The sequence below is a fragment of the Phyllostomus hastatus genome, unplaced genomic scaffold (genome assembly GCF_019186645.2).
Source record: "Phyllostomus hastatus isolate PE091 unplaced genomic scaffold, TTU_PhHast_1.1 phas_contig_38, whole genome shotgun sequence".
Lineage (NCBI taxonomy): Eukaryota > Metazoa > Chordata > Mammalia > Chiroptera > Phyllostomidae > Phyllostomus > Phyllostomus hastatus.
Window position 1 is genome coordinate 7,732,833 of NW_025333869.1, and position 13,088 is coordinate 7,745,920.

A 13,088-nucleotide genomic window follows, 5' to 3' on the forward strand; every position below is an offset into this window, starting at 1 on the left:
ATGTAGGTGCATACTGTTTCTTTAGGTGTCTGTTTTCAGTTTTACTGTGTCTTGAATTTAAGTCCACCTGAATGCTGGTTTAGCAATGACATGGCAGTTTGGGAGATTGCTTCCTCCTGGGTGACTCCTTAATTGATAAGGAAACATAGCTAAGTGTATCTATTTTATGTTACAAATGACTAGTTCTGTCTTTGGATGCATAAAAGTGTATTTAAAATGCAATATTCTGGAAAAAGTTACTGAGAGATCACATTTCTGAACAAGAGTATATTGAAGGTGGCATGATGAATACTGTAATAAATTTTACTCTATCCTTCATAAGTAATATGCTTTAGTACATTAATGATATATTTCTTAAAGTGAGTTATTTGTAGGTACCTACTATTTATTGAATAAGTGAATATATTCCTTGTATTCCCGGGAAGTGTTATGCTAGTGCTCAGTGTATTGTTACCCTCTTTCAGAAGCGGGGCCATCCTGTCTCGGCAGCATGTTCATGCCTGCTCAGGAGATTGCTTGGGAAGAACTCATCCGCACTGGCCAGATGACACCTTTTGGTACCCAGATTCCTCAGAAACAGGAGAAAAAGCCTAGAAAACTAATGCTTAATGAAGCATCAGGCTTTGAAAAGTATTTGGCAGATCAAGCAAAACTGTCTTTTGAAAGGAAGAAACAAGCTTGTAATAAAAGGGCAGCTAGAAAAACTCCAGCCATGGTCACTTCTGAGTTGAGTCCAATGGTCAGTGAAAACAAACCAAACAAGAGCAGCAACATTCTCTCGAAAACAGACAAGCGCTTGAAAAAACATGTAAGGAAACTCCAGAAGAGGGCTCTTCAGTTCCAGGGGAAAGTGGGATTGCTGAAGGGAAAGAGACACTTGGAATCTGATGTGAGACCAAAAGAAGAGGGAGACTGTGACGATGTAGAGTCCGAGTACTTAGCCACTGAGGAGGAGGAGCAAGAGGAGGCAGCAGGGGTTGTTGACCTGTCTGCAGAAGGCACTGACTCTGAACTGGGGCCTGTGCTCAAGCGCCGGAAATGGCAGAAAAGAGTCACAATGCAAGAGACTGACGATGACTTTTTTCCAAGTTTGGGGGAAGAATCTGAAGCTACCAGAGGAGGAGGAGGTCAGAAAGTGGTGAGATGCCGAGACGATGGAGATGAAGATTATTATAAACGGCGGTTAAGGTCAGTCTGCAGAGATTATTGTAAACAGATTGTACTTCTTGATTTATCTTAGGCCCCGGGTTTATTAATAAGAGTTCTAAATCCAGCTTATTACATTACACCCTCCTTTATTCAAAGGTTGGACTTCTGCAGTCTTAGCCTTTTAGAGTCATCAATGCTGCTGAGTTCTTGATGGAGATGACCCAAAATGCTTTTATTTTTGGATTTTCACTCAGATTTGGGGGCAAATCTACAAGAAAAGCCTTGTGGGAAGGGCTGGGACAAGAGGGAATGTGGAGGCCTGATGCATGAGCTGTGTAAGGGGTTGCCCTGAGACAGGGTTAGAAGAAGGAAAAGGTTGGCTTGTGCAGTGTTTGCTAGATGTTTGGTTTTTTCTTTTGAAGCATTAAAGTAATTTTAGAGAATTTTCCTTCAAATAAGAGTCTAAATGCAAGCTTTAGCATGTGAAAGAATGAGCTTGGTTTCTAAAAGTAGTTATCTATAGGATTATAAACCACTGTCGTGCTAGAAATATACTTTGCATGCACAGCATACCTTTCCTATTTACTATCTTTTTATATTAGAGACGTAGCCTGGCTTTTATTTCCCTGACTTTGTTAGTATATGATGCAAATAAGATATAAAATAAAAGGGAAGGTGAATATGTTCCTTCTAAAGTCAATTGCATGTTGCCACACATTTTCTGTGAGCCAATGACAGTGTATGCTGCAGGTTTCTCCACTGTTTCTCCCTGAGCACAGCAGTGCTGCCTCTCCAGTCTCACCAGTCTCACAGTGTAGCTTACTAAGAGCACCAAGAAACTCACAGTATAGAGGAATCAGGTTAAGAGATTACTTTTTAAATATTTGCTCTCAGGGTGGTTTTTTCCTAGTCATCAACAGGTTTTTCTTATTTCTCAGTGTAGGGAGACCTACTTTATTGTATTTATTTGTAGCTTTCCACTGACCTGATACCTTTTCTTCTGTTATTTAAAACGGCTGATATCCACATCCAGACTGCTACATGGATTCCCTAACCTCTTAAAAGGCAATGCAACATAGTTCTTTTTTTTAGATATATTTTATTGATTGTGCTATTACAGTTGTCCCACTTTACCCCCTTTATTCCCTTCTGCCCTGCACACCCCCTCCCACCCACATTTCCCGCCTTTAGTTCAGTCCATGGGTCATACATATAAGTTCTTTGGCTTCTACATTTCCTATACTATTCTTACCCTCCCCCTGTCTATTTTCAACTTACCATTTATGCTACTTATTCTCTGTACCTTTTGCCCCTCTCTCCCCTTCCCTCACTGATAACCCTCCATGTGATCTCCATTTTTGTGATTCTGTTCCTGTTCTAGTTGTTTGCTTAGTTGGTTTCTGTTTTTGTTTTAGGTGTGGTTGTTGATACCTGTGAGTTTGCTATCATTTTACTGTTCATATTTTTAATCTTATTTTTTAGATGAATCCCTTTAACATTTCATATAATAAGGGCTTGGTGATGATGAACTCCTTTAACTTGACCTTATCTGGGAAGTACTTTGTCTGCCCTTCCATTCTAAATGAAAGCTTTGCTGGATAGAGTCATCTTGGATGTAGGTCCTTGCCTTTCATGACTTGGAATACTTCTTTCCAGCGCCTTCTTGCCTGCAAGGTCTCTTTTGAGGAATCAGCTGACAGTCTTATGGGAACTCCTTTGTGGGGAACTGTCTCCTTTTCTCTTGCTGCTTCTAAGATTCTCTCCTTATCTTTAATCTTAGCTAATGTAATTATGATGTGCCTTGGTGTGTTTGGCCTTGGGTCCAACTTCTTTGGGACTCTTTGAGCTTCCTGGACTTCCTGGAAGTCTATTTCCTTTGCCAGAATGGGGATGTTCTCCTTCATTATTTGTTCAAATAAGTTTTCAATTTCTTGCTCTTCCTCTTCTCCTTCTGGCACCCCCATGATTCAGATGTTGGAACATTTAAACAATGGCCTGGAGGTTCCTAAGCCTCTCTGAATTCTTGTTTCTTCATTCTGTTCTGGTTGAATGTTTCTTTCTTCCTTCTGGTCCACATCGTTGATTTGAGTCCTGGTTTCCTTCCCATAACTGTTGGTTCCCTGTACATTTCCCTTTATTATACTTAGCATAACTTCATTTTTTCATCTAATTTGCTACCATATTCAACCAATTCTGTAAACATCCCTATCACCAGTGTTTTGAACTGTGCATCTAATAGGTTGGCTGTCTCTTTGTCGCTTAGTTGTATTTTTTAAGGAACTTTGATCTATTCTTCCATTTGGGCCACTTTTTTTTGTCTTGGTGCACCTGTTACGTATAAGGGGAGGAGCCTTAGGTGTTCACCAGGGCAGGGCAACCCACCTCACTGAGTTGTGATGCTGTATGTGGGGGAGGGTTCTGAGAGGGAACAATGGCGCTTGCTCCACTATGTGCTGACTTTCAGTGTCTTTCCTGGCTACCCACAATCAAATTGAACCCTTCTGGTGCCGATTCCCTGGCGAGTGGATTTGTGTACATTCTAGGACCCTGTGGGTCTCGCCGATGAACTCTCTTGTGAGGTTGGGAGTCTCTTCCATTGCTGCCTCAACCCCTACATGTGTTTTCAGTCAGAGGTTTGAGGCTTTATTTTCCTGCGCTAGGGTGCAGGGTCTATCTCACTCCCCAGTTGTTCCTCTCAGTTTATCTACACGAGAATGTGGGACTGCCTGCTCCACCAGCCGCTGCCTTGCTGTGAGTCCTTTCTGCCCCGCTGCCCGTCTCCGCCCCTCCTACTGGTATGGATGAATGTTTCTTTTACTCCTTGGTTGTTAGACTTCCATACAGTTTGATTTTCTGTCAGTTCTGATTATTTTTTGTTTTTAAATTATCCTTTTGGTTGTGCGAGGAGGTACATTGTGTCTACCTATGCCTCCATCTTGGCTGGAAGTGCAACCTAGTTCTTTTCACAATTTGGGGATCTATGACCTAAATCTAGTTGTGTAGAACCATTACACTCACATTGTAGAGTACCTTCAGTGGTATAATAATACATAGTTGAAGAGTGGTTTAAATTTGTCTTTTCTCATTGCAATTTTAAAGCTATTTTGTATATTTAATATCTGAAATTTTTTGAGGAGTATTGGTCAATACTCTTGAACAGTGAGCAGTGTCAGTCTTTTTAACTAGTGTAGAGAATTAATAAAAGTGTCAATGTCAACATATTGATTAAATGGAACAATATATTCTCATTAAATTGGATCAATATTAAGTATATTTTAAATAATCAGTATTTTGATCAAGAGAAATTTATTTTAACTGAATTTTCAGTAATGGTTTCAGTTTAAATTTTGAGTTTTTCTTAATAATGTTAAGATCATAAAACAATTTTTTCCAAAGCCGTATCATAAGTCAGTTTTTGCTGAAGTTACTGTAAAACCTCAAATGAATTTAAAAAATGTCAATAACTCTTAATTGCCACCAAAATACTATATTTTCAAAATTTTGTAGCTGTAGTTATTAAGGCTGTTAAACTGAAGATATCCACATTGAAATGTTTGTACATCTCCTTTGGTGTTCTTTGAATTGAGGATATTAAAAATAAAATGCTTAGGATTTAGAAGCATATTGAGAACATTTTAGAACTGCCAGTCATTATATTTTGTTCGTTCTTCTTGATCTTTGTAGACAGATTGAAGTCATAATGGTATTCCCTTGAGTAAAGAAAAAGACTTTAGGATTTCTTATTTTAGCAATGGTTTGACGGTGGATGATCAGAAAAAGCCCCATATAATTTGCAGCATAGGAAATGAGTTTTTTAAATGTTTAGAATTTAGGAATATGTACGAAGGATAGTCATTTCCCTCCCGTTTTTTTAAAATACAGAATTTTATTTATAAACTGCTTAACATAGAAAAAAAAACCCCTGTCTTGAAAGACCAGATGGAAAATGGGTCTCCAATAAAATGGAATTTTAGGACAACAAAAGTCTAAACATAGCACCACTGTTCTTGAACAGTGGCTAGTTACTTGCATTTTTGGCATTGTTAGTCATTTAATCTGTGTTTCCTCTGAATTCCACATAGAGCATGCACTACATAACAATTGATCTTAAAATACCTGCTTTCTACACACATTTTAGGACACTCCACCACCAGGAACAAACAAGTGCATTGGGGGCCGAGCAGTCTCGGTAGTGGGTGACACACATTTTGCAGAATCCCGCCAAACGAACTGAATAGGCTGTGGGCAAAGCAAATGAGTGAGTGTAAAGGAGTGGAACATTTTAAATATAATAATTCAGATATGGTGCTATGTTTTATGCAAAAGAAAATTAACATTTAGTGACACGCTAATGAATTTTATCTTCAAGGAGATTACTGCACTGGCAAAGTATTCTGACAACAGTGGAGGGCTGTGGAAATAGGTACCAAAACACCCAGCCTGGCAGATCTCAAGGTACTGACAGCCTTTACTTAACACTCCTTTTGTCAGAGGACCAGAAAGAACTTGAACTATGATCACCTGCCTGCTGAACTTCCACTCTACGCAGCAAACTTTAAGGAGTCAAAAAGGAATCCCCTGTGGGTAAGGGGAACAAGAAAGAAACATGTTAAATGTAAACTTAAAAGACATTAAAATGGTACACAATCCCCATTCAGATCCCAGAGTTAAAGCATACACACATACACAATAAATAAAAATTTCAGGGGTAATTGGAAAAGTTGTCAGAGAAATAATGCCCAATGAAAATCAAGCTATTGAACTCAAATATCTCAGGGCTGAATCACCCTCTGTTTATTCAGGCAACAATGCCTCTTGCTTCATAGCAGAGATGCAGCTGGTCAAGGACACCAAATGACTTTCCAGACCAAGCTTTTAAACTTTCCTTCTGGGCCAAGGTTAAGTCTGTGAAGATTCAGGCAGCCCTGCAAGTCCTGTGAATAGCAGGTTCCAAAGTTCCAAGGTCTGACCCTTCCTTTGCAGATAGAAGGGCAAAACACTAACTCTCCTGTCAGGTTAAAATATGGAAGCATATTTTAAAAGGTATTTATGTATTAGAATGTTCTCTGCCAAGATTATATATTAGTTCAAAATTCAGGTTAGTCTTTGTTTCTCTGCTAAAGTCTCCACCTCAACGTATCATATAAACAATTTCTTCAGCAATCGGTGTTACCAGCATCCATACTGTAAGCCCCATGGTCAGCCTCTTTGTTTCCAGGCTGAACCAACTAGATATTAAAAATACTCTGCTACAAGGTAAAAAAGCTCCTAACTCAAACTTACTGGAAAAGGAATGAAACTTCTGCAAAGTGCACTTTAAGGAATGTACTTTTTTTCTTTTGAAACCAGTGAATCTTCTAAGAATACTGAAAGACTATTTCACAGTTAAGTGCATGATTTAGAATGAAGAGTTTGAATGTTCTGCTAGTCCAGGCTGCTAATACTCTTCTTGTGTCTTCTGTGGGCTGCTTCCTCAGGTATCACAAAGCCTTCATCTGTGGCATAGACAGTGTCGACAACCCTTTGCAATACAAGGTTGTTTCCCCTCTCTTTCTTGCAAATCAATTTTACATTTCTTAGCTTTCCAAAGTAGAAATTACTCTCCTTCTACAAGTCTTTGACAGTAAGTTTCAATACATTGACCTGCTGCATCAGTTTGACTGCTTTGTCATCCCCATCGCCCACACCAGGATTCTTTGGCACCACACCTGGGCCAGCCGTAGGTGTTGGAGTAGTTCTGTGTGTCTCATTGGGCCTCTGTGGAGGTAGCTGCACTGCTGTAACTGAGAGATTTCTTGAGTTTGTTCAGAGTTAGAGTTAGAGCAACAAGGGAGGGAGCCACTGCTGGGTTTTTTTTTACCTTATCTGGCAACTACAAGACTTTCCCATTATACTTTACATCAAAACCTTCTTGAACCACTGAAAGAATTCAAAATTTCCTTGAAACTTTCCTTTTACTAATTTGTCCACAGGAATTACTTGTCAACACCCATCCTCTTAAAAACTGCTTGTATTTTGAAGTTGTAGATGTATTCATGTCCTAAATTAGCTTGGAATGTCACTTTTTTAAGGCAGTGGAGTCAGGGAACAGGATGTCCATAAACTGACAGTAGGCAGCCCCTGAGCACAACTGTTGGATCTTTATCAGATCCAGCTGCAGAGACTCATTGATCCAGGCCTGCATGTTATGTCGACTTAGTTTATTATTCATGACTGATGCTGAGTCTATGTTCACTGCCATCTTCATTCTTGGCAGAACCATGCCTACTACCCGTGCCTGGCTGTAGTTCCGTCTTGGTCTTGTTTTAACCACCCAACCCTGCTTGATGACCTCACACACACCCTCCCTCTCCCCATTACATGCCAACGTCTAGGCACATTTTTGAACTTAAGTATATATTATAGCCCTGTTCATTATAATGTTCTTTTAAATTCTTAAAAGTGAAAGTGGGTGACTCTAGACATCTTTATTCTCTCAGATTGTGTCATAGGTCTCATTAGCTCTGGGTTAGTCCTAACTAGGTATCTTTGTTTTTAGCTGATACTTAGTGGGAATTTGCTACCAACTTTCCTGTACAGTTTAACCTTTTCTGGGACTGGATATTAGCACTTACGATCCAACTTTCTGATTCAGCCCAAGACCTTAGATCAGTCTTTGTAGTGTAGTTTTAACCATTTCTTAAACTGCCCATGTATTTTGCCTCTCCCACGTTTTTAGCCTGCTTCCTTTGCTGCATGAAATTGCTTTCAGAGGCTATCTCCTCAGTGGTGTTCCCTGATTTTCCTATCTCCTAATGTATCAGGATGGATGAGCATTTCTTAGAAGTAAATATTTGGTCAGTTCCTTCAAAACATCCATTATTTCCTAATTTTAATTTTGTGGTACCAAAGTTTCCATGAAGGTGTGGTTCTTAGTGGTAAAATTAAGCTCTTAAAATTTACTGTTGTTTTGGAAAGCTTGAGTCTGGGAGCTCCAGGATCCAAAAAAGACTTAATACAAATAACACATTTTCAGTGTTTGAGTGACACATGTCCCTGATGTACATGTACATGTTTCTTATCTAGTCCAGTTTGTATAGCCAGGACAGCCCTTGAGTGGCCTAGAAAACCCCACATCCCATAGGTGTGCCTTTCTCCTCAAGCTGATCAAAGATCAGTGGTTCTTGTGACCTCTGTTGTTGACTCAGTTCGCAGTTGAGGTAGGTCAGCTGCCACTGCTTTGTCTTTGCTCTCAATGCATGAATGCATATCTGCATTCTAGGACTAGCTTCTAGGGTTTCCAGCAAAGAACTTGGAGTATTTCAGGGAATATGTGTATAGATAGGACCTAACCAGTATGAGGGAAATAATGAATTCAGACCAGGTATTTGGGAAGGAGTTGGTTGGAGCAAATTCATCCCAGCACAGGGCCTCGTCTGATGGCTACTTCAGATACTTTGATATGGACCTTAGGATGCAGGTCAGATACATGCTACATTTGTCCATAACTTCAAGTGCATCATTGGAAAGGAAAATGCTTTCTTTGCTTGGAAGCACATTCTTTCCTTAGGGCTCTCATTAGATTGCCTTGGATATTGGTCTGGTGGCCATGGTCTGCAGAGGCTCAGTTTCTGAGCTGTCTGCTTCAGGACAGGGAGGACAGAAGCCCTCACCTTAGTGAATGGAAGCAGGAGCATTCATTGTAGCTGTTTGCCAACCTTGAGATAGAACACAAAAAAATGTCAACAACTCTTGTCTCTTTCCCAGTAGCAGTCAATACTACATGGGTCAGACTTTAGGCATAGGTCAGGTTACATCTTGAGTGAGAGGATACACTTTCAAATAAGTTTCGTCTTCTGTTGGCACTACTAGAGTTAGCGTTTGTAATTTGGCTTAAACCCATACTCTGAAGCTCTTGTTACTATTTCCACTTGTTAGCTGTTATTGTTTAACTTGCTAACCTATCAGCCTGTATTTCCTTGGCAATGAGCATAGATCAAAGCAAAGGTTCCTAGTCCATAGGCTGACTCTGCAGAATCACCTGTGAGCCCCACCCTCGGAAGTGTGGATTCAAGAAGTCTGGTGTTGAGCTACCAGGCAATAAGTTTTAAAAGCTTTCCCAGGTGATTCTAATGCAGTGTCAAGTTTGGGAACCAGTTGATGTATGTAAGTAGGTTTATGTATTATTTTCTTTTGGGGGGCTATAGATTCTGTCAGATTCAGTTTGTACATCAGTTTTTCTAAAATTCTTTTATGTACCCTGAAAACTGTGTCTATATAGGAGAGGTTTTGGAGAGGACCTTTGGGGCAATTCATTTAGTTAAATGCCGTACATAGTAGATCACCTGGTTCCTATTAGGGCGTTTGCTTCAGAATCACCTGAGGAATATCATCAGGGCTCTTGGTCTGGAGCATCTGAGGCAGCAGGTCAGGGGCAGGAGGAGCTGGGCCTTGCTCTTGCACTTTGACTGAGTTACCACTAATTCTGAGGTGAGGTTGGTGGCATTCTTCATTATTATTGGCCCTTAGTGTTCTCAATTAGGAAACCTTTGAGGCAATTGGAATGAATTGTTGATAAGGATGTTGGAGTTTGAGAAGGTAATGGTCTCCACTCTGGCACCACTCCCTTTCCCTTTACCCCCTACAGTCATTGAGACTCAGTAGAGCATAGAATCAGACTCTTCTGTAGGTGGAGCCTGAGTCTCCTCAGGTTATTTGGTACTTTGGGCCAGGCTGCTAAGATCATAGCTTGAAATTGATTTGAGTTGGTACCTTCAAATGGTTTGAAAGCCTCCCTGCCATCCCTACCTTTCACTTTTGATGATTCCTTGTTTTTTGAATAATAAAATTATAAGAGGAAAAAAACTACCTACACCTTTTTAAAAAAATTTTCAGTGTCAGTTTACATTTGATATTATACTACTATAGGTTAGGCATACAACATAGTGGCCAATCATATACTCCACAGTGTGGTTCCCCAATACTTCAAGTACCCAACCCATACATAGTTGCTACAATATTAATGACCACATTCACCATGCTGCTATTTACATCTCGGTGACTGTTCTGTAACTACCAACTTGTACTTCTTAATCCCCTCACTTTTTTTTACCCAATCCTCTACCCCTCTGGCAATCATCAGTCTGTTCTGTATATCTGAGTCTGTTTCTGTTTTGTTAGTTTATTTTGTTCTTTAATTCCACATAGGAAGTCATGTGGTGTTTATTTTATTCTGACTTATTTCACGTAGTGTAATATCCTCTAGGTCCATCCATTTGTGGCAAAAAAGTTAAGATTTTATTCTTTTTTAACAAGCTATAGAAATGTCTCTGAAAGTATAGTCTTTCATTTTTTTCTATGGCCAAGTAGTATACATCACAACTTTTTTATCCACTCATCTGTTGATGGGTACTTAAGTTGCTTCCAAATCTTGGCTATTGCACATAACTCTGCAATGAACATAGGGGTGCATATATTCTTTTAAAGTAGTATTTTGATTTTCTTTGGATATATACCCAGAAGTGGAATTGCTGGGTCATAAAGCAGTTCCTTCTTTAATTTTTTGAGGAACCTCTACACTGTTTTTAAAATGGTTGCACTAGTCTTTTATTCCCACTAGCAGTGTACAAGGGTTCTCTTTTCTCCACAGTCTTGCCAACACTTGTTATTTGTTGATGTATTGATGATAGCCATTCTGACAATCTACATCGTATTTTTTCTACATTTTATTCCAGTCTTTGATTCAATGTATACATAGCTTTAAGTTGCTATAATTGTTGTAGGAAATACAGACACATAATCTTGGCCTTTTCAAGCTGATCTGTTGCGCGTGGGTCACCGGCCAGCAGTGACCATGGAACGCTGTGGATGGCTCGACGATAAACACGCGAGAAAAAACAACACATGCACAGAGACAAACTAGTTTCTGTGGGGAAGTAGGGACGAAATGGCCACCCCCCTAGTGGGGAGCACGCCGATTTACAGTCCATACCTGCTTTTATTGGGCTCATGCTGCATAATAATTCAGGTAAAGTACAGTACTCATTAGGGGAAGTAAGGAACTATAGAAAACAAAGAACTCTGCCGGTCTATTGAGTTGGGGGTCAAAGGGCTGTAAGACTGAGGAACAAACTAACTTCCTCCTAAGACCCTTCTCATTCAACTGAGAGCATTCTAAACAAAGAAGGTTTCACAGTAATTTACATATTCTTTCTTAGGCCTGATCACCCTGAGGAATCCCCACTTCTCAGTACCGAGCTGCACCACCCTGTCATTGTTTCAGGCTTAGGTGGAGCAAGGGAACTAGGTAACCAAGAGATAAGGAGATTTTCTCCCAGATGCTGAGAACTCAGGCTATGTCAGAGCCGAGGAGCGAGGGTCCATCACCCCCTTTTGCTGCAGCCCCCCAAGTCCTTCTTTTGGGGGGGCCTCCCAAAGTGATCGTGCCTGGCTTAGGTCGTTCCCCCCGTGGGGAATCTTACCCGTCTTTGGCTAACCGACCAAGCTTTTGGGGGTTCAGTTATGAATAAAGCAGCAGAAACAGCATTCCTGCCAGGAAGATAAGCTTTTGTCTCCTTGCTGGCTTACAGTTCCAAGGGCGTTCCCTTAGCCTTAGCCAGGTGGGGGTTTCAGCTTCTGATACCAGTCAGGGCGGTTCCCAACACTGATCAGCTTGTCCATGATCTATCTCACTGTTAGGAGGTAGAACTGGGATTGGGAGCCAGGACAGTATTGTATAAATAGCAGTTTCCTTCCACTTGTGGAATTATGTGGAATGTGCAATATCTAGATGTGACCACAAGGTGGTGCCAAGAGTCAGCACATAGCTGCCTTCACCTTCCTGTCTATAAAGCAAACTAAACAGCACATTGTATGGGCATTTAGGAAAAGTTGCCGGAGTCTAGACCTGACAAGTTTGGTGTGGAGGTGGATAGAATTTGCTTCATGGTCCAGTGTAACCTGAATCTATAGCTTTGATGCCTGTTGATGTAACTAGTTTTTGATACATTTTTACCTTAAAGATTTTTTTCTTCTGCCCTATTTTTCACTTTATTGTACATGAATAACTTTGAGCTAAAAAGGACTGATGACTCCATTATGTAAATCTCACAGAATACCTTTTAATACTCTGCAAGCCGTAATCATTTGGGAAAACAATATCTTTATTGTCTTTCCCCTTGAGCGTTGGGGCTTTTGTGATCAGGGGTGAGTTGGATCCTGGTTTAGAGGGCTGTAGTATATGCATGTCTAATTCTAGAAGGGAAACACTCAGCATTTTCAGATGTTGAGAGTGGTCATGCTAAGTAGGATAAATGTTGAAAAAAGTCTTTTGGATTTGGAAATTTGGAGGCCTCAATGGCCTGAGCAAGGGTGGCATCAGTGGGGGATGAGAGGAGGTTGTACGAGAACAACAGTGATAGCTAACATTATTGAATGTTTACTACTATGCAGTGCTGCATGTCATGTGGATTCATTGTTTTAATCCTCACACCTCCCTAGGAGATAAGAATCTGAGTCCAAAAAGTGGAAGTAAATTGGAGTCTGAAGGTAGTTTGCGTCAGGTGGAAGGTATGCATCAACTTGGTCTGGTGTGGTAGACTCAGAAGAGCATTGCCTCAGCTGCTGGTTTCTCCCACCCCTTGGTGGAGGCCTAGTGCACACTTGCCCTTTCCTCTCCTGCAATGCTGCTAAGACCATGGTCCCAAGAACCACTCTCCCAGCTGCTCTCTCCATTTTATTGTCTTCATGGAACCTTTCTCCTCCTCCTTTTCTTCTTTTGCTTAGCAGTGTCTCCCTTTGCACTGGGATTATCCTGTTTGTCCTTCAGTTGGGTCTTTGTTTGCACTGGATGAGGATTCAGCACCTTCAGGTGGCACTTACACAAAGGCCAAATTACATAGTGAGGCATGATTTGCTTGTATCTTTGAACACATACAACTGAACCTGACTTGATTTTTTAA

General features: G+C 40.5%; 1 protein-coding gene and 1 pseudogene across 4 annotated transcripts in view; one reads left to right on the plus strand and one right to left on the minus strand.

Annotated features, from left to right (window-relative positions):
• Positions 1-13,088, plus strand: part of ERCC6 (ERCC excision repair 6, chromatin remodeling factor) — an 80,767-nt gene that overhangs the window by 11,702 nt on the left and 55,977 nt on the right. For all 4 annotated transcript variants that reach the window (XM_045841972.1, XM_045841973.1, XM_045841974.1 and 1 more), the window contains exon 5: positions 465-1,188. In XM_045841972.1, coding sequence (XP_045697928.1) covers positions 465-1,188 — 724 coding nt within the window. The remainder of the gene's footprint in view (positions 1-464; positions 1,189-13,088) is intronic.
• Positions 6,587-7,396, minus strand: LOC123820884 (annotated as a pseudogene).